Below are 22,609 nucleotides of genomic sequence, written 5' to 3' on the forward strand. Positions count from 1 at the left end.
GTGGTGAACAGCCAAGATCAAATACATAAATATAAAAATTAAAAACAATTTAAAACCAGATTAAATACTTTGGCACACAATTAAAAACATCCCATTAAAATCCAATTTAAAATTTAAAACCGTTAAAATTAGGCTAGCCCGGCTTGCTGAAATAACAAAGTCTTCAGGGCACGGTGGAAGGTGCGCAAGTCCGGGATCCTCCATACCTCCGGGGGCAGCTTGTTCCAGAGAGGCAGGAGCCCCCACTGAGAAGGCTCTCCCCCGGGGGGTCGCTAGTCGACATTGTCTGACCGACGGCACCCCGAGGAGCCCCACCCTGTGGGAGCGTACTGGCCGGTGGGAGGCTGTCGGTAGCAGAAGGCGGTCCCGTAAGTACCCAGGTCCTAAGCCATGGAATGCTTTAAAGATGTTAATCAACATCTTGAATCGCACCTGGAAGACCACTGGGAGCCAATGCACCTTGGGCAGGAGAGGAGTTACATGGGAGCGCCCCGCCGCTCCCATAATCACCCGCGTGGCCGCATTTTGGACCAGCTGGAGCCTCTGGATGCTCTTCAAGGGGAGCCCCATGTAGAGAGCATTGCAGTAATCCAGTTGGGAAGTGACGAGGGCATGAGTGACCGTGCGCAGGGAGTCCCGATCCAGAAAGGGATGTAACTGGCGGATCAGGCGAACCTGATAAAAAGCCCCCCTGGCCATGGCCGTCATATGCTCTTCTAAAGACAGCTGCACGTCCAGGAGGACACCCAAGTTGTGAGCCCTCTCTGTGGGGGCCAATGACTCGCCCCCAATAGCCAGCAATGCACCAGCTGGCTATATCGGGACGCCGGAAGCCACAGCCACTCAGTCTTGGAGGGGTTGAGTCAGAGTCTTGTTTCTCCCCATCCAGACCCGCACGGCCTCCAGGCACCGGAACATCACTTCAAGGGCATCATTGGGGTGGTCTGGGGTGGAGATGTACAGCTGAGTGTCATCAGCGTACTGATGGAACTGCACCCCATGGATGATCTCACCCAGCGGCTTCATATAAATGTTGAACAGAAGGGGCGAGAGGACCGACCCCTGTGGCACCCCACACATAAGGCGCCTTGAGGACGACCTCTGCCCCCCTGCCAACACAAACTGCGACCGGTCAGAGAGAAAGGAGGAGAACCACTGTAATATGGTGCCCCCAACGCCCAGCCCCTCCAGCCGGCGCAGCATGACACCATGGTCGATGATATCAAAAGCCGCTGAAAGATCTAATAGGACCAGGACAGAGAACAACCCCTGTCCCGAGCCCTCCAGAGATCATCAACCAATGTGACCAATGCGACCAATGCCGTTTCCATGCTGTACCCAGGTCTGAAACCGGACTGGAACAGGTCTAGATAGACAGCGTCATCCAGGTGCTGGGGAAGCTGTCGCGCAACCACACTCTCAACAACCTTCGACACAAAGCGAAGGTTGGAGACTGGACGGTAATTCACCAAAACAGCCGGATCCAGAGATAATTTAATAATTTTACATTATTAAAAGGGCTATAGTTCACTTCATATTGTGACTTCTGTTGTCTGATGTGGCAGAGGGGTGTGTCTATATAGTACAGCAAATAATATGGATTACCCGATTCTGTAACATCTTTGTTTCCTATGCCATCCATCTGGTAAATTTGCAAGATTCGTTTTTCTTGCCATGTACATGTATACATCCGGACTAGACTGTGTTGTTTCTCTGTGTTATATAATATATGTGGGTATATGCATAATTTTGTATTTATTTATGTATGCATGCATGCATGCATGCATGCATGTATGTATGTATGCATGTATATTTATATAGTGTATATTGAAGATGGTGACCCTTGAGAGTTGTATGTAACGAAGTTTCATTTTAATATATGCCGATTAGTTACATTCAAAGTGACAATAAAGTTATTCTAAGTCTAAGTGTATGGTATCTGCTTTTGATTGCAGTATTGGGAGAAGGACTGGACAGGGAAGGGGATACTTTCCGTGCAGTGCTTGGCTGCGTGCATCTTAAAGGGAAGCTACAGGCTGTTTCTAACGCTCTTTCTAACTCACTGATGGGTGAATCACTGGTAAGTGGCAATTGGTTCTCATTACAGTTTTTCAAATACTAGACTTTAGAGACATAGTAAGGAGACTTGACTCAATCTTCTACTGTTTTGTATTAAAATATTAACGTATTTTCATCTTTATAGATGAAGAAACAGGAACCCCAGTTTTGTCCATGAGTTTGCACTAGCAGACTGGCAGTTGTTTCATGTGATACAGGCATGGGTTTTAAATACTCTCAAGTAATTTTCTCAGTATGCTAATTAGTAGAACAGAGACATATGCTTTTCCATTTTTATTGCTGTATTTTTGTCTTTTGAGATCTGGGTGGAAATAGGTTGCAAGTTTTTTCTTGAGTTTATTTTCAAAAAGAAACAGATGACTTAATCATCAAGCTTGCTTTTATTGTGACCACTATAGTAGGGCAGCCATAATTAGACCGATAAAGCTGACTGATTGCTAGATGCCAGCAAAGACATATAGTGTATGTAGACCTTTGCTGCCATCTCATGGTTGGCCAGAGTTTTGCAACCCAGACAAAGCAGAGGTAGGCTAGAATATGATTCATTTATAGCAGGGGTGTCAAACTGGCGGCTCAAAGGCCAGATGCATCACATGCAGGCTACCTACCCCGGCTCTGCAAAGACAAAAAATGTCATGATACGCTACGTGACACGATCAAATTTGACACCTGTGATTTATAGCATCAATCCCTACCCGACCCCATCCTACCCCTACCTACTCTACCCTATAAAAACTTCGGAAGTCTGACTTGCTGTATTTTAAAGTGCTAAAATTCAATGTATTTTCAAAAACACTTTATAACCCCTCGTAGATTTCAGAATCTTCTTAGAAAACAAGACTGATCAGTAGTTGAAGCTACCACTTTGTTCTGAAGGAGGACAACAAAGTAGGGCAATAGTAGGGAATATTTTGGAGTGGGGGGAGGCAATGAGAGGTCTGTTGACTCTTTCAGAGTGTAAGCTTCCATGCTTTTGATGTGTATGGTTTATCTCAGTTCTGTTTTTGGTTTGCTATTGGCTTTTCTCTCCAAGTGTGTCTACTCCTGAAAAGCATTAGTCTACTTTTTGTGAAATTGCAAATATGGGCCTCATACATATTCTTGTGTGCAGTTTCTTGGCCACATTCCTTTTAATTTGCATCTCTGAAGGCAAGCAGAAATATACTTTCTCTTGTATAGTGTACTTGATTTCTCTTAATTTGCTCCAAGTTTCTTTTAATCCATTCCAATAGGGGGGGAAAATCTGCCTACCAGGTATTCATCTGGCTAGCGTCCTTAGTCTGGTCAGCTTCAGCACATTAGTTTGCTGGTTTTGAGTGCCCGTGCACACTTTTTATCCCCTGCTTGGGGATAAAAAAACAGCTTCTAAAGCACAGCTGAGAGGGAGCAGCAATGAGAAAAGCAGGCAAAGCAGGAGATTGCTTCACTCGCTAGCGCCTCATTAGGGCTGAAAAAAAGCTTTGAAAAAGCTACAAGAATAAGACGCACCCAAATTTTCAGCCTCTTTTAGGGGGGGAAAGTGTGTCTTATACTCCAAAAAATACGGTAACTTGTTTTTTGCATCTGTCTTTACACAAAGGGAAAAAACAGTCCAACCTATCAAAAACAGCACCACAAAAAACAGATTAGGAACACAAGTTAAAATAGGGAAGAAAATGGTAAGTGAGCACCTGTCTACCCTAGACGAGTTCAAATCACCAGAACCAGATGGCCTACACGCCAAGGTTCTGAAGACGAGACTGGCAGACGAGATCTCAGAACCACTGAACTATATCTTTCAAAGATCCTGGAGCACCAGGGAACTGCCAGAGGACTGGAAAAGGCTGATGTAGTTCATATCTTCAAAAAAGGAAAAAAAAATAGATCCAGGAAACTACAGACCTATCAGCCTGACCTCAATACCAGGGAATATTCTGGAAAAGATAATCAAGCAACGAATCAACCAACACCTAGAAGCAAACAAAGTAATAACCAAAAGCCAACATGGGTTTGTCAAAAACAGATCATGCCAGACTAATCTAATTTCATTCTTTGACAAGGTGACAAAATTAGTGGACCAGAGGAATGCTGTCAATATAATTTTCTTGGTCTTCAGTAAGGCATTTGATAAAGTAGACCATAACCTACTATGGTTATGTGGGTTAGACAGCATCACCACCAGATGGATTCGTAACTGGCTGACCAACTGCACTCAACATGTAGTCCTCAATGGAACTGCATCTACATGGAGGGAAATATGCAGTGGGGTACGCCAAGGCTTTGTTTTAGGCCCAGTACTCTTCAACATCTTCATCAATTATTTGGATGAGGGGATAGATGGGGAACTCAACAAATTTGCAGATGACACCAAGCTAGCAGGAATAGCCAACACTCCGGAAGATAGGCTCAAGATACAGAAGGATCTTGACAGACTTGAACATTGGGCACTATCTAACAAAATGAAATTAAGTGGTGAAAAAGTAAGTTTCTACATTTAGGGAAGAAAAACAAAATGCACAGGTACAGTATATATGGTACCTCGCTCAATAGTAATAACTGCGAGAGGGATCTTGGAGTCCTAGTGAACAACCATTTAAATATGAGCCAGCAGTGTGCAGCAGCTGCCAAAAAAGCCAACGGAGTTCTAGGCTGCATAAACGGGGATAGAATCAAGATCACATGAAGTGTTAATACCACTTTATAATTCCTTGGTAATGCCACACTTGGAATGCTGTATCCAGTTTTGGTCACCATGATGTAAAAAAGATGTGGAGACTCTAGAAAGAGTGCAGAGAAGAGCAGCAAAGATAATTAGGGGACTGGAGGCTAAGGCATATGAAGAACAGTTGCAGGAACTGAATATGTCTAGTTTAATGAAAAGAAGGACCAGGGGTGACATGATAGCAGTGTTCCAATATCTCAGCGGCTGCCACAAAGAAGAGGGAGTCAAGCTATTCTCCAAAGCACCTGAGGGCAGGACAAGAAGCAATGGGTGGAAACTAATCAAGGAGAGAAGCAACCTAGAACTAAGGAGAAATTTCCTGCCTGTTAGAACAATTAATCAATGGAACAACCTGCCTCCAGAAGTTGTGAATGCTCCAACACTGGAAGTTTTTAAGACGATATTGGATAACCATTTATCTGAAGTGATGTAGAGTTTCCTGCCTAGGCAGGGGATTGGACTAGAAGACCTCCAAGTTCCCTTCCAACTCTGTTATTCTGTATTCAATATGTTTGAATTTCTGTTTATATAATCAGAATCTTAAATTTGAACAGATTATATCTGTTTGTACATTAGGCTTAAGGAAAGAAAACATTTGATAACAGAAAAAACATGGTAAAAATGAATTTTATATAATAATCACACTAATCTTACTATAATTGAACATAGTTGTATAGATTGCATTAATATAAACAAATAATGCAGAATTGTGCTGCAGTGTAATACATTACAAAGGTATTAGCCTGAAAGAGTGTTAAAATGCCAGCTGAATGGTTGTATGTTGGATTGATTGGAAAGTTTATTGCTTGTATTGATCTCATTGTTTTATTTTGTTGTTGTCCATTTAATAAATGGAATACTACCTGATTCTAGTCACTTTCATAGACAGAAGAAATTTTGATTAGTTCTGAAAGAAATGCACCAGGCACTAGCAAACCAGTTTTGTCACTTATCTGTTTTGTAAAGCATTAGGAATATAAATCATCCAGTCTCCAAATCAAGTCATTGATTTGATTCAACAAGTTGATTTCATTTGAATTGTTAATTCAGTAAGTCAATTGGATTTGATTTGGAAAAACACGTATATTTAGCAAATGGTGGCTCTCCAAGTTGATTTAGACGTATGATTCAGTCATATTACTCTTTAATCAAATCCCCATACATCTCTATTAATCATGTTACATTGGCTGGGTTGATTAAAATTGAAAGCCAAATTTGGCAAGTGATATTATTAGTATGGCTGGAGATCTGCATTCATTTTTAATAACTGATAATGATAAGTTTCATAGAAGAGCATCATCAGTAAATTTATAATTGTGTGGTTTCTCTCCAAATGTCAATTATTTTCAGAGTTAGATAATGTTGGAAAGGTCATCAAGCAGTGAACTTAACACATAAAGTAATAAAATAACTTAAGACAAACTATGGGGATTTATTGATCTCTTAAGGAAATCCAGAGACTTTCCATTGCAAATTACTTGTCTTCAGTTATCTACTTGAAATACCTACGGGCATTTTCTGGGAACTTATATTAATGTCCTCCCTTTGGTATTTTTAGAGGTTAAATAAAATATATCCCAGTATCCCAGAGATTATGTCCCTGAAACTAAGAAGACACAAATAAACACATCCTTTAATGCTACAGATGTTATGATGATTCTCAGTTAAGGCTTATCCAGCCTTTATTAACTAGTTTTCTAAGTGATAACAGTTTCTATGAATTGTTTGGTAAGAACTAGAGAGCAACTCAATTGCAAAATTTTGCCTTTTTTGCATCTAGAACTTTGTATTCTTCAGTGTCTCTCAGAAAAGAAGATTGCTAATTATATTACCTGGGATATAGGAACTGATATTTACTAAACTTATTAATGGTACTGTGTTTTTGCTGTTTGTAACATTGTTGTGGTTTAAGGCTGTAATAAAATTACTTTATATTGAATTAGCCATAGATAGTTGATCTTATTTATATCATAATGAGAGCATGCTTATTCTTGGTTTAATATATATAAATTCACGGACTCCAATTTGTCAACTTTGTGTGCATGGTTTTGGCCAGCTTTCGCAACAGATTCAGTAAAATCAGATTATGGGATAGAATTGTATTGATACAGGCTATAATAACAGAATGTTGGATGCTTGACAGCATACAGCATCTCTTGCATAGCCCAGAGGGTTGGAATGGAGCCAGTCTGAATTGTATATGTTGCTGAAACTATCTCTGCATAGCTTCTCTAAGGTCATCTCTATTAGATATTGGAAGCAGATATAGAACAGAAAATGTATTCATGATACATGCCCCATATGATATATCAAACTTTTGCCGTAAACTGTTTGCAAGTCCTTAATCCCTAATATCTCTAATATACATCAGAAATCAGTTTTCAAGTAATAGATTTTTTTTTAAAAAAAAGTGTATAGTGGCTCAATTTCAGTTAGTACAAAGTCAAAGTTGTCATTTAAATCCTCGGGTTCTTTTCTTTTATTATTTTTAGTTTCTCCAAATCTAATTATAGATACAAAAACTTTCTTGGACTTTAATATTTTAGCCTCCTCTTTGTTCTTCTCCTTCCATAGAATTTCCCAAGTGCCAATTAGCTGCTCATTTCAGCTCTGGGACACCTTTTAATCCAATTCAAAATTTTCTTTTACCTGTGAGTTGGCCAGTCATTCACCCTGTACCAGCACTCCATTCAAACACCGCTCCTGCACAAAAACTTAGTCCGGTTGCCTCAGCTTCAGAGTGGTCATTTTACAATGGCCGCCAGTCCGAAGAGCTGCCTCCGTCCTTCTGAGGAACTTGCCTGTTCCTCTTGATCTTCGGAGACACATCTCCTTCTTCACCATCCCTACAGGACGGTTCCGGTCCAAAGACCCCATGACAGAGGTTCGTCCGGCTGGATTTTCGCAGAGCTCATTGGAGCCCGCTATTTTTCCAGTCAGTCTCACTGTGACACTTCTGGTTCCCTGCCCATGCAGGCTTCTGATTTGAAATATTCGTGTGTCATAATGTTATTGCTAGTTTTTTTAGATTTGCGACTGTCATTTTCATGTTTGAAAGGCGCATTTTATTAAACAAAAGGGAGAAGTACTTTCAGTAAAGTAGAAAAACTGCCTTCTTTAATTAAATTGATAGGTTATGTTTCAAACTGGTTTGTAGTCATTCCAAAGCATTCAGCCAAACGGTGCTGGAGAAAAAACACTAAAAAATTGTCTGCATCTCTTAAAACTAAACTTCTTACATGTGACTATAAAAAAAAAATCTGATTGAAAAAATGTTTCAGTTTTGTTTTTGTAATAGATAACAAATAAGCAGAATGTGATTATATTCTTTCTTAGCAGAATGGGATGGTAACTAAAGATCTGACGAGGCTGAAAAACCTTCTTGTTGAAACAGAGGTAAGAATATCTCTTTTGAAATAAAGGATTTTTTTTTGTATCAGACACAGTTTTTGTTTTCCCAATTTGAAGGTGACTGCCATAATTTAAGAAGCATTTTAGCATCCTCTTTTATCTGTGGTTTTATAGCAGTTATTCACCGTAGCCTATCTTACATTTTATAGTGCAGTTATCTTGAGTATTGCTGATTTTGGTTTACATTTTAAATATTGACAAAACAAACCTACCTTGGCCTTAGTCTCATCTGCCCATTTCTTGTCTACCTTTATAGCAATAAGGATGTCAGAAACACGTGATATGTGCAAATAAAAGCTGCTTGTAATGTTTTAATGGAGGATTTAAAGTGTTAGTAAATAAGCTGGCATCATACGATATGATGCAAACAATGCTTGTTGGAGGTCACCATAGTTGAATTTTTTTTTTTTTTTTTAAATTTGATTTATATGCCGCCCTTCTCCGGAGACTCAGGGCGGCTTACAATGCGTTAAGCAATAGCCTTCATACTTTTGTATATTTATACAAAGTCAGCTTATTGCCCCCACAAACTGGGTCCTCATTTAACCTACCTTAGAAAGGATGGAAGGCTGAGTCAACCTTGAGCCTGGTAAGATTCGAACCTGCAGTAATTGCAGGCAGCTGTGTTAATAACAGGGTGCTCTAAACCACTGTACTACCAAGGCCCATTGTTTAAAAGAAGGTTGTAAGATAGCCCATAGTGGAGAATATTACTTGCAGTTTCTAAAGGCACATCTTCTATTTATGATTTTCTCTAGAGAATTTTATTCTGATATCTGCCTTCTGTGATTAAATAGGTAATAACTAAGACAATGTCATTATAGAACATCATGTTAGTTCTTCAGAGTAATCTAGTTTAGTGTTCCTTCATGGAGGTCTAGTCTACCATAGAAGTCTGATATTTATTTATTTTTATACACATAGTAAATAGAAGCATATTTTAAATTGATTTTGATCTTTGTGATTGCAGGCAGCAGCTTGTAAAATACCCTCGGTACATCATGTGGAAGAGGTGGAAGAAGGTACACTTCAAAATATTAATGTCTTAACTTAAGTAAACATTGGAATTGCTAATTAGTTGGTAGAAAAAGTACGTTTGTCTTACCATTCTGAATCTGACAAATAAAAAAAGATTAATCGGGTTAGGAACGGAATTAAAATTGATTCAGTTCTGAATCACACTCATGGATGGAGGATTCCTCTGGTTCTGAGGGGATGCCCTGCAGGGGTTTCACCTGGAGTCATCAGAAAAGTTGATTTATCACTGGGACTTCTTAGATTCTTAAAAGTAAGGTTTGAAACATTACCATTAGATGGGATTCTTCATATGTGAGAAATAGCCACAATAGAACTTTTTCCTTATTTGTTGGTTTATTTATATTTACAGGTAGTCCTTGACATACAACCATTCATTTAGTGACCTTTCAAAGTTACTGCGGCACTGACAAAAGTGACTTATGACCGTTTTTCACTCTTAACAACCATTACAAAATCTCTATGGTCACATGATCAAAAGTTTGAAAGCTTGGCAACTGGTTTATAATTATGATGGTTGCAGTATGCTGGAGTCATGTGATCACCTTTTGCAATCTTCTGACAAGCAAAGTCACTGGGGAAGCCAGATTCAATTTACAACCATCTTAATAACAATGCAGTGATTCACTTTTCAACCGTGGCAAGAAAGGTCATCACATGGGGCAAAACTCATTTAACAACTGTCTCATTTAGCAACAGAAACCTTGGGCTCAATTGCGGTCATAAGTCAAGGACTATCTGTATTTAAAACAATATGCTTCTCTCTTTTTTTCTATGAAATGAGCTCAAATATGTTTATTTAAAAACTAATAAAATGCATAATGTATCAATGTTTAATAGATATTCAGAAAATATGAAGCTAAAACAATTTCTCTAGTGTAGATAGGAAATAAAAGCGACATAGAAAAATAAATGGTTTTTAATATGGCTTCCAATCCAGAGCAATTAAGTGGTAATCTTCCCTGCTTCTGGAATTGGTTTCTGTATACTGTAAAATTTGTGGAAATTGTACCCTTTTCTGAAGTGCAATTCACTTTTGAATATATGCTTCAGGAAATGTAATGGTGATCAAGCTAATCTGCCAGGGTGTCCTTTTGGTGTAAGTGATTTCTGATTTATATAAGAAAATGATAGACAAATATTCATGGAAAATAATACACCTAATTTTTGAAACTCCCTCTGAGTCACTTTCCTTTAGGTAACACTTGGTAGATATTATTTCTAGTGAGGATCAATAGTTTCCCTTTGCCTGGAATACAGTGATAACTTGTCTGTAATTAATTATATGGTTTCAATCTGGATATCCTTTGTATCAGGAATTAAAGAATAGCAGGAACCAAAAAAATAACTTGCATTTTATCATCATGTGGCAGGATGTCATGATGGCTGGCAATTTCGCCCCCCACCCCGGGGAGTCACAAGTAGTGAAGAATACACATTATGCAAAAGGTAAAATAATGCATTTTTTCAATATTTCTCAGTTTGAAAGCATTAGTAAGGGAGAGAGATGAAACTGAAATTGGTAAACAAAATTATGTTTGATATTTGGGAATCTTCAAAAGAAATCAGAAATTATTTGATCTTGTATTCATTTTCTAATATGTAGGCATCATTTAGGAAGTAAGAAAAGTATTTGTGAATGAATAAAAAAGAACAAAATCACAGAGGGATATTCCCATTCAAGGATAGAATGTAGTTTTGGATGAACTTAATGTATTGTTAATATATCATAAATCAAAAACAAAATGTCTGGTCTGCAGGCTAGGGAATAAAGAATGATGGATGCCACTTATGTCAGTTTCAACCTATTTCACAGCAAATTGGGATTCTTTGTGGAAAAGTGAAGGAGAACTGATCCTTTTGACTACATCTGTACTTTGGATTCAGACCAGATTTTTTTGTGGATGGCAGTATATTTATGAAATACTTCCTGGAAAAAGAGGGAAGAAAGAATTTATGATGACTCTTCTGCTTCTGCATCTGAAAAATGTTTTTAGCAGAGTTTTGGGGAGTAAATGATGGTTATCTACATTCTGCCCCAATGCCCAAAGGCTCTGCGGATTTGGATGGAGAAGAACCATTTCTGACTCAATCCTAAAAAGACTCTACTGTAGATGTTACTACTTTGGGGCTATTTTGATCTGAGGATTTTCCATTTTTCCATTTGGATGGGGTAGCACTTTCCCATTCAAAGTTTATGTATAATGCAGAAGTCTTCCTGGTCTCACAGATCCTGCTTGATAAGATGGTGGCAGCTGGGTCAGGAAGGTCTTTGCACAGCTTCATCTCATGTGCCTGTTGTACCTTTTCCTACCTAGAGACCCTTCAGACAGTCAGTTTTGCCCTAGTCATCTCACAGCTCGATTACTGCTACATATTTTACATGAGGCTACCCTTGTAGGACACACAGAAGCTTTGGCTGGTGCAGAATACAGTGGCACAGACAGTGATGGGCATTCCTCAGTATGCCCATTTGACACTCCTGTTTTATGAACTGCACTGGTTGCCAGATTGCTTCTGGTGTGATTCAAGAGGTTGGTTATGACCTATAAAAGTCTATATAACATAGGGTTCCTTGAAGGTAATACAGAAGAGTGGTCCCAGAAATTGGAGAATGCTAGTCTTCTATTTGTAGAAGTTGAAAACTGGGTGTTACTGGAATTGTAGTTTATTGACAATGCATATTGGATATAAGTATAGAATTAGGTAAAGACATTCCCCTCTGCAGCCTAATACCTAAGCTACCGATATTTGTTTAAAAAATGAGAAAACTAGATATATTACAGACAATATTCTTAGGCATAGGTTTTGGGTAGCTAAGTGAGTAATTACAACATTAATGGAAGTTATTGTATGGAAATTATTAAATCTTTATATTCAGTAATTTCAGATGATTTTTCAGTTTCTTTATGCATACATTCTTTTAAAATATGTTCAGTTGTCCAAATATTTGTGCATTCCAGGATTCTTATGAATTATTAGATCAGCAGGATAAAAGGGGAAAGAATCTTACTTAATTTGAAGATTACTGTATAGCAAGTTGAGAGAATTGGTTAACATCTTAGAAAACAAGATCATGAACTAAAATGACTTGAACATTGGGCAAAATCCAGTAGGATTATGTGTGGATCCCACAATAGGATAGGAAAAATGAAATGTACTGTATAGGAAGGGGAGGCATGATTTGGCAGCAGAGCACTTGGGAAATATTTAGGGTCTATGAATCATCAGCTGCATAATGGGAGCATAATGTGGGCTACCTTAACAGAAACACTGGGTTCCGAAGCAGGAGAAAATACTTGTATTTACTCTGCACTGACACTCTACATTAAGTCTTCGGTCTGCATTTTAAAAATTCCATGGAAAAATTGGAACAGGTTCAGAGGAGGTCCACCAGGTTGAGAGGTTTGAAAAGCAAGCCCTATAAAGGATCATTAAAAGAGCTGGGTGTATTTCCTTGACAGAAAAGGAGACCGATGGGAATTCTGATGGTCTATAAATGTATTAAAAACTGTTATGTCCACGTGGGATGAACCTGATCCCTGTTAAATCTGAGGGCAGGACAATGATTTGGATAATTTCAATAGGTTGAAATAAAAAAAAAGATTTTCTCTGAAAATTAGGAGGAAATTTTATATAATAAAAACTGTGAAGCACTAAAATAGTCTGCCTAGATTAGAACAGCGATAATTTCTCATTGAAGATTTTCAAAGACACTAAAAAGCCACGTGGCAAGGTTAGGTTAGTAGATTTCTTTATGGAAGAAAGTAGAGTAGAAGACCCATTTCTACACATATATCTCAAGCATATGTAAAATTTTACTGTTCTAGGGTTAGAACTTCCAAGGTGAAATTTTTTGGAATACCCTGTTTCTCCTCTGGGCCATGTTCGTTTTAGAATTGGTCTCTGGAAGTTAGTGACTTCCTAGACTTGCAGGCACCGACCATCCATATATATTTTTATTTACTGTTCTTCATCCTTGAGAGAAAGTTTCAACTAGACACTGTGGGGGAATTATTTAATATTTTTCACTGACCTTGTGTTGGAGTCTCTCCACTATCTTTTGGTATTTTGGCAAATGTTATGGCTATGAACCAGCCATTGATTTCAACAATCAACGTGTAAACATGTTTTAAACTCTTCTTTTGAAACCAATGTGACATAAAAGACCTTTGGCTGGTGTCATGACACTGTTTATCACATCAGTTTTCTTTTTTAATGTTAAGGAGCTGCAAGTCAAATATCTGCTGCTGCCAGAAGGATGAAAGGCAGCAAGGAATTAGTTGAAATAGCTCACTTTTTTGGGGAGAGGGGGAGGGGGGCTTCTAAGTGAAGTTTCTTTTAATCTGTGTTTGAGATAATAAAAGGATTTTCTTTTATCCTCTTAACTAGTAAGCTTAGAGGCATATTGGATGGTGATGGTATTTGGCCCTTCAGTTAGCGCCTACTGGCTTTGTGTGTGGTAATTCATGTTTATTATGCTTGTACCACACTGATTTGGTTTCCCTGCAGATGGTATCTTTCTCCAGAATAAGCTGCAGCCATCAAAAAAAGCCTTTAGTGAAGAATGTAGCTCAGAGGCACGCATGTACAATTATAGACACCATACATGATCTCTCACTCTGATTGCTAGCCTTTGAGGGTTGCTGGATTTCTTTTTAAAGACACTCCTGCACCTTTAATAGCAGCCCAGTATGCAGAAACTAAACCGGGGAATCATTTCCTTGCATGGTAATAAAATACAAGGATAATCTCTTGTTTAGTGTTTTTATGTCATAGTTTGCATTCCTCAACAAGGAATTGAATGATGGTCCATCCCTCCTCCCCCTCCCCCATCTCAAAGAGCCTTGGTAGTACAGGGGCTTAAGGCACCCTGTTATTAAGCTGATTAAGACCAGCTGCCTGCAATTCTGCAGGGTTCGAATCTCGCCAAAGGCTCAAGGTTGACTCAGCCTTCCATCCTTTCTAAGGTAGGTGAAATGAGGACCCAGTTGTGGGGGCAATAAGCTGACTTTGTATAAATATACAAAAGGATGAAGGCTATTGCTGAGCACATTGTAAGCCGCCCTGAGTCTTCGGAGAAGGGCGGCATATAAATCAAATTTAAAAAAAAAAAAAAAAAAAAAAAAAAAGTGCTCCAGCTAGGCAAATGTGACAGTTTGTCCCTTATTTTCCTGTAATAAGTGATTCTAAAAGGCTGGATTGTAACCTCATGAACCTGTTAATGAAATGCTAAATACTGCTACCTGGTGTTAATTAAAGTATAACTATTGCTTCTCCCATTTTTACATTTACAAGCTAATGTTTAAGCTTGCTTCCAGTTTACTGATCATTTTACTTACAATTTGAGAGTTCTCAACTGTAATATCCACAATTATCCACAAATCTCGATGAAGGATGTGCAATGTGTATATATTTGTTTAACCACATATATTCATTTGCAGTATAACACAATCTGAATTCTTACCTGCAATTGCTTTGTTTGTAAGATCAACAGACTTTGTAGTGTCTGTTTAATTTGTAACTATCCTATTGATAAACCTGCTTGATAGATGATAGATTTCCATAAGTATCCTGAAGTTTTAAAATGTTATTGTGGCTTGAGTTTAGAAGTCTATACAAAGAAGTTTTGTGATGGTGCTTTTAGATAAATTCTCCCCCCCCCCCCCCCAATTCAGATGGTATATTTAAGTTGACTTGTAAACCAACACATATTTGAGCTTTTTAAAATGTATATTAAAAATGTTATTTAGTCATTTTAAAACAAATCTGCATTTTCTGATTGTTAACAATTTTATCTTGCCTTTCCACTAAGACTACCTAGTTATATCATTTAGAATTATAATTAAAACATATAAATACATAAAAACAAAAAGTACAGCAATATTCTTATTACTAAATTATCCAAATTAAGTGAATCACTTTTACTCAGTGACAGGTGTATTATAACTCCCATATAAGGCATAAAGAAATTGCAGTATAGGAATGCCTGGAGACCTAGCAATTAACTTCTGGGTTCTTAGAATCACAGGGTTGGAAAGGATCAAGACCCCAACTCCTGTTCAGTGCAGGAATCCCAAGAACAGATGGACAGATGCCTGTGTAGGAGTGCATGTCCATGCCTTGGTGATTGGTTCCACTGCTGAACTGCTCTTATTGCTGTCTGTGCCAAAACAAAACGTATTGCAGGCTCTAAATAGTTCATAAATTACACTTCCAGGTGGTAAGCTTTTATGAAGCAATTCCTATACTGGCAACAGAATTGGTGGGAAAATTAGTTTAATTATACAAATAAATCCAAATATAGCCTTGGGTGCATAAAGTAGTGAGGGGGAAAATGCAGCCATTTGAATTATTTACTGACTGTACCAATATGAATCTGAAATAAGCAGAAAAGGCCACAAGGTGTCACTAAGAATCTAGAAAACTGGGAAGATCATATACTGATTTCCTTCTGTCTTCCTCCCTCTTTCCTTCCCTCCCCCCTGCCGCCCCCCCCCCCCCACCATATCCATTTGAAAAACATTTCCCTTGTAGTACCCCTGTGAGTTTAGGATGTATGCTTTTGATACTAAAATGTGCTTTTGGACAATTCTGTATATTTTATGATTAAGATAAAAGAGACATACTATTTCCTGAATAAACAAACATTTGAGGGTGGGGAGGTTCGTTCTCCGAGCTTGTGGGTTGGTTTCCGAACGTTTCATTACCAGGCTAAGTAAGATCTTCAGTGGAGTTTAGGGGATATTTGCCACCATCGCAAACTAACATTTGTCAATTTAGGCCTTTCCTTAAATATTCTGGGATAAATTATACTGTAGCCAGGATCTAAATGTTTAGTTTGACTGGCATATCCAGATTTTTTTCTGCCAACTTCTTACCTTGCAACAGCTTTGCAACAGGTGTAACTGTAAGTGGATCGATTGAGCTGCACCTTTTGCAAATCAGGTTATAATTAACAGTTTTAGTTAGGTGTGGTTGGGAAATTTAGAACTCAAGACTCAAAAAGTTATGCGCTTGGAGGCTATTTCAAATGGGGAATTTAAGGAATGTTTTTCTTCTCCATTTTATGCAGATTTTTAGAGCAAGGAATTTGCAGATACGGTGCACAGTGTACTTCAGCACATTCCCAGGACGAGCTGACCGAATGGCAGAAACGATACGCTTCCCGCTTGATAAAGTTAAAACAACAGAAAGAAAACAAGCAATGTTTGGGAAGTTACATGGAATCCTTAATTGAAAAATGGATGAATTCATTATCTCCTGAGAAAGTGGTAAGAATAAATGCATCTATCAGTGTTCATACTTAAAATTAGGAGCTTGATTTTGACACTGTCTGCTAGATTTTTAACACCTTCAAAATATTATTTATATTATGCAGTATCCTATTTCTGTTAATAAAAAATGACAAACCAATTCTGATTCTTTCATATGAAATTGAAAACTTCATGTTTTTGTGAAATATTTGTTATATTTCACTCTTAGTTTTATGTTTCCATCTACATCCATGTAGATGTTTCCAGATGTTTTTTAAAAAATTGATATAGGGCCACAGAATGAGTCTATATGATGTTATCTTCCATTTGTAACTATTCTTATTTCGACACTGCTACTTCTGTATTTTTTCTTTTTTCTTACCACAGAAAAATCCATTATGGATTTTGATAGTGCTAGGTAGGAGCCTTACATCTGAAAACATAGATTCCTGTCAAGAGTGTAATGATACAGTGAATTGTACAATATTAACCTGCTTCTAGACTAGGTCAGGAATGTACCTAAAAAAACGTGGAGAAAATGGTGTATAATTTTTGCTACCATGATTTTATTGATTCTCACCATGAGTTAGTTTGCATATCTAGTTACATATTTGATTTTACATAAATATAAAATGGTAGATAGGAAGGACATGAACCAGTCCTATAGATATAAATAGGATTTACTGTACATCCATATCATTAAAACCATTTTGACTTCTCTCTGACACAAAGGAGATTTCTGCCCTGTATTTCTGAAATCTCTGACGGAATCAATCAAAATGGTAGATTCTGAGTTAAATATAATTCTGACTTTGATGATGAGTTGGAGATGCTAATCATGCCAGAGGCCTATTGAAATATAGTCATTTTTGTGCTACTCAGTTTATGGGCAGCTTCATTTCCCCAAGTATATATATAATCTCTATTACTCCAACAGTCTTTTTGTTATTCATTATGTATGTGAATACTGTACTTCTTGAGCTGTATGTCTTTTGTATCATGTCCTAAATAAAATCCTACAGAGCCTGATAGTATGTCACCACAGAATTTAATTGTAGGGTTTTAGCATGCAGCTTAAAAATTATGTGATTGAAACAACTGTGACTCTTGTGTGTATGTCTTCCATGGAAGTTAAGGTGCTGTATTAGATTGATGCAGCCCTCTCTTCTAGTTTTATTTCAGATGCCCATTAAGAAACATTGAGTGTTTTCTCAATTGTTTGGATGTACCGTATATACTGTATGTAACCTTGGACCAGTCACTCTCTCTAAACCCTAGAAAGGAGGTAAAGCAAAACACCTCCAAAATCTTGCCGAGAAAACTACAGGGATTTTGTCGTCAGGAGTCAGGACTGGCTTGAAGGCCCACAAAATAAAAATATGTGTGAATCATGCATGGAGACTTGCATTAACGGACGTTTGCATAAAATATTTCATCTTGATGTGTTTCAAGGACAGATTTTTTTTTTTTTTGCAAAATGTCTCATTTCAAGTTTGAAACTTATTTCAAGTGCAAAACAGACTGTTTCAAGTTGAAAATGCTTCCAGAAATGTTTGAAAAAAATATTGCACTGAGAATAAATTATAATATAGTATAACTATAATAAAATATTAGTTGATAAACTGACCATTCACTCACATTGGTCTTACTAACGAATAGGTCTTCAGTTAAACCCAGAATTATTTTTCCAGCACTATTATTATCCTATGAAATTTCTAACACTGCTTTTTCTCTAGCTCAGTGAATGTCTTGATGGAGTAAGAGTTGAACATAACCCTGAATTATCAATTACTGTCACCACCAAAAAATCACATCAGATGTGGACTTTTGCTCTTACATGTAAGGTAGGATTCTGTCTTTTTTTAAAAAAAAATCAGTTCATTGCTGGAACATAAATATAGATACTTAACCCTAAGATTTTAAACAACTTCTCTTTTAGAATTTGCATGTTCTTGGGGCTACTATATGCCAAATTTAGTTTGTGGGATAAAAACTTGCAATGGAAAAAACTCAACCCACATTTAACATTTACCTGAATATCTACATTCAGTTACTGCTGAGATTTAAGAAAAATATCTAAATATCTATATATTCATAGATTTTTTTTGGTGATTTGGGCTTGCTTTACTAGCTTTGCCTTTGCCTCCTATTTATAAAGCAGAATCTTATTAAATGGTTTAGAATTCAGCTGAATGCTGAAAATAGATTTCATTAGGCCATGGAGACATCAGCGGAGCCAAGAATCATGAACTAATGCAGTATAACACTGAAGACAGTCATTTTGAAGGTGGTTTGGGGTAAACTTGGCTTCTCCATGTTTCTGGGCCATTTTACAGATCAGTATAAAATCCCTCCATTTATGGGAAGAACATTGAACTCTAACCTATCATTTGAATGCAAATTATTATTGAGAGAGTTTTCTCACTTCTCCCTTTCCAAAACCATTTATAATGTAACATTTCAATTTTTTTTTCTTGATTAAATAAGAAAACATACAGTTTTACAAATAAAGTGTTTTTGAAGTTGCAGGAAATAGTTGTATTCTGTGTAGAGATATAGAAATATCACCACTACATTGCAATATGTGTTGATAGCCTTCCGGAAGTCCCTCAAACGTGGCTATGTCAAAACGCTTGGGGAGCTAATGGAAATAGAGAATTATTGATATATATGGTACATGTTCCATAACACCAGAGATAATGTCTTTTAGTCTTTTAAATTTTATATAGATATAAATATAGATACAGATAGATATATAAATGGATATATAGATAGGCATATGTGGTTCATTTTTTTAATTGTATGCTGCCCTGAGTCACACTTTGTGAGATGTGTGGCTGTATAAATGTGAGGAAGGAAGGAAGGAAGGAAGGAAGGAAGGAAGGAAGGAAGGAAGGAAGGAAGGAAGGACAGAAGGAACATATACCTCAATTACTTAGAAGTTTTTTCCTTCGCAGCCTGCAAGAATGCTGTATCGAGTGGCACTCCTTTATGATGCGCATCGTCCTCATTTTAGTATCATGGCAATATCAGCTGGAGACAGCACCACCCAAATAAATCAAGAAGTCCCAGAAATCTGTCAGGAATGGGTTGGAGGAAAGATGACCCAGAATGGAACAGATCATTCAGTGTACAAAATCAGTGTAGCTTTTAGTACAGAAATCTTTGGAACCTTTCGTCAAACTGTGGTATTTGATTTTGGGACTGAACCAGTTTTGATGCAACGAGTGATGATTGATGCTGCTTCAACAGAAGGTATGATTTGCAGTTTCATTAAAAAAACAAATTTGTACATTTATGAAATCTTTTTCAGCCCCAAATTTACTTATAAGGTGTATAGCCTTGGGAAGGTTGCCTACAATAATAGTAAGTATTCGGACAAGTTGCATATAAACAATTATTTGGGGTACTGGATGCAAAGTGCATTAGTCAGGGGAAGTAATATATATAATCTTAAATATAATTTGAATACAGGAAGGTTCTTTTAAACTTCATATTAAAAACATTTTGAATCATTGTTAAATTGTGTATGTGAGGGCTTTCCTTTATCAGTGGCATTTGAGTTACATATTAAACTATCAGGTACAAAAGACCAGGTTCACATGTGAAGGTCCACTTAAACTGATTTATTGCTGAACAGCTATGCACAGGAATCTTCCCAACTCATGATTAGCAACTGTGTGGAGTTAGATAAGGGTCCATTTAATTCAAAGAAGGCTGGACTGCTTGTGGCTATGCAGGGATTCTAAACTGATCCCTCTTTTAACTCCACCTCCAGGTTCTGCCACTTTTTGTATTCAGAGGCAAGTATACCTATAAATAAGTATAATAATAAAGTATTGTGTCATGTACAATGTCTGTAATAACTCAGATATCCAGGTTAGTTATATAGTTAAGGCAACAAGCTAGAAACCAGGAGACTGTGAGTTCTAGTTCCACCTTAGCCATGAAAGCTAGCTGGACCAATAACTCTCTTTCAGCTCAACTCATTTCATAGGAGAAAATAGGAGGAGGAAGGAATATTAGATATATTTGCTGGCTTGAGATTTTTTTTAATAAAAATAATAAAAACAGGATGTAATACGTATGTACGTACATACATACATACATACATACATACATACATACATACATACCAGATATCTAGGTTCATTGTTATCTACCCCTCAAGCATAGGATAAATTTAGTACTTTCTAGATGTTTTGGGTTAAACCTCTGTAATTGACATCTGGCTGAATCTTTAGAGTAAAGAAGTTCAAAATTGTACCAACAGATTGTACCAATTTCTCTACCCCTCCTATAGATTAAGCAATTGATTTATATAGTCACATGCTTTACAAATGGAAAGGGAATTGGATGGTGAGAAGAGGAACTCTAAATGGGCTGACTTTAAAATAGATAAAGTTGAATTTTGCCACTGAATTTTCTTGGTTGAAAATGGATGCGAAACTGAGCTTGTCTTGTCTTAGTCTAACGTTGTTAATCAAGCTAATAAAGATGGGTATCATTCCATGTCAATGCCAGTGTTTTCATTGAAAAAGAAGTTACTGTACTGAGGAATCATCAATCTTGACTTTTGATTGCTGCTTTGTGTGCCTAACTTGCTTCTAAATTATATATGATATAATATATCATATCGTTCTGGAAGCACGAAGCCGAGAACACCAGCCTGAAGATGACGAATGAGACTTCGTCGAAACGTCGCCAAGACACTTCCAATTTTACGTGGGAGAAGACCCGAATAACCAAAGACCTACATACAAACACCCGCGAAAACCTGAGAAAACACACACACATATATGTGTGTGTGTGTGTGTGTGTGTGTGTGTGTGTAGTTAATATTTCGGGTTTCTTCCCGTGTAATTGTGGATATATCCCTAAAATATATATATATATTAATTATATCATATATAATTTAGAAGCAAGTTAGGCACACAAAGCAGCAATATATATATATTGGCCTTGTCTCCTTCAGCATTCAGGATGGAAGGAAGTACATTACTGAAGGACTCCGAGATTCATTTTATTTATTTTACTTATCAACCAATTTATATGGAGATTATCATTAGCATTTTTGCAATTCTGCTCATGGCTTACCTAAATGGGATTCCAAAATTTCATGAAAATACATGTAGTCTTCGACATACAACCATTTGTTTAGTGACCTTTCAAAGTCACAATGGCATGGAAAAAAGTGACTTATGACCATTTTTCACAATTATGACAACTGCAGCATCCCATGGTCACATGATCAAAATTTGGCTGCTTGGCAAAGTTCCCATATTTATGACGGTTGCAGTGTCCCGAGGTCATGAGATCACCTTTTGCAACTTTCTGACAAGCAAAATCAATGGGGAAGCCAGATTCAATTAACAACAATAATAATAATAATAATAATAATAATAATAATAATAATAATAATAATAATAATAATAATAATAATTTTATTTCTATACCGCCCTTCTCCCGAAGGACTCAGGGCGGTGTACAGCCTGTTTAAAAACACAAACAAAACAACAATATAAAATTTAAAATAATTAAATAAAGTGGCTCAGATTTAAAACCCCAATAAATTTAAATATCCCAATTTAAAAACTATTGTGTTGCTAGTCCGGCCTGGCGGAATAATATGGTCTTCAGTGCGCAGCGAAACGCCCGGAGGTCGGAGATCTTACGAATTTCCGGGGGCAGTTCGTTCCATAGGGCTGGGGCTCCCACAGAGAAGGCCTGTTACTAACTTAACAACTGCAGTGATTCCCTTAAAACCATGGCAAGAAAGATCATAAAATGGGGCTAAACACACTTAACAACTGTCTCACTTAGCAACAGAAATTCTGAGCTCGATTGTGATTGTAAGTCATGGGCTACCTGTATATATATGGCTACCCAGGACTGGTGGTCAGTTGGAAACTAAAAACAAAACTCTGTTAAGCATATGATGCACAGCTGTTCTCAGATTTGGTTTCTGATATGGCAATGTCATGTTTGTAATTCTAGTAGAATAAAGCTACAGTATGAACACTGTAAGACATTCTAAGTATGTCTTTTAAGGTTAAAAATTCCTGTCAATCTGCCAATCCTTTCAGTTACCATTATCAAAAGTATGGATAGAGTCTATTGTAAGTTT

At 37.3% G+C, this 22,609-nt stretch overlaps 1 protein-coding gene across 15 annotated transcripts in view; it reads left to right on the plus strand.

Moving 5' to 3' along the window:
- HELZ (helicase with zinc finger) overlaps positions 1-22,609 on the plus strand; it is a 135,682-nt gene that overhangs the window by 40,704 nt on the left and 72,369 nt on the right. For 6 of the 15 annotated variants that reach the window (XM_034412646.3, XM_087886982.1, XM_087886983.1 and 3 more), the window contains exons 3-9: positions 1,956-2,080; positions 8,117-8,176; positions 9,162-9,213; positions 10,600-10,675; positions 16,302-16,500; positions 18,219-18,326; positions 19,440-19,737. In XM_034412646.3, coding sequence (XP_034268537.2) covers positions 2,066-2,080; positions 8,117-8,176; positions 9,162-9,213; positions 10,600-10,675; positions 16,302-16,500; positions 18,219-18,326; positions 19,440-19,737 — 808 coding nt within the window. In that variant the 5' untranslated portion in view covers positions 1,956-2,065. The remainder of the gene's footprint in view (positions 1-1,955; positions 2,081-8,116; positions 8,177-9,161; positions 9,214-10,599; positions 10,676-16,301; positions 16,501-18,218; positions 18,327-19,439; positions 19,738-22,609) is intronic. The other 9 variants (XM_087886984.1, XM_087886986.1, XM_087886987.1 and 6 more) reach the window with 3 other exon arrangements.

This window comes from Pantherophis guttatus, chromosome 2 (assembly GCF_059756535.1).
Source record: "Pantherophis guttatus breed Tessera chromosome 2, ASM5975653v1, whole genome shotgun sequence".
In the NCBI taxonomy this organism is placed as follows: domain Eukaryota; kingdom Metazoa; phylum Chordata; class Lepidosauria; order Squamata; family Colubridae; genus Pantherophis; species Pantherophis guttatus.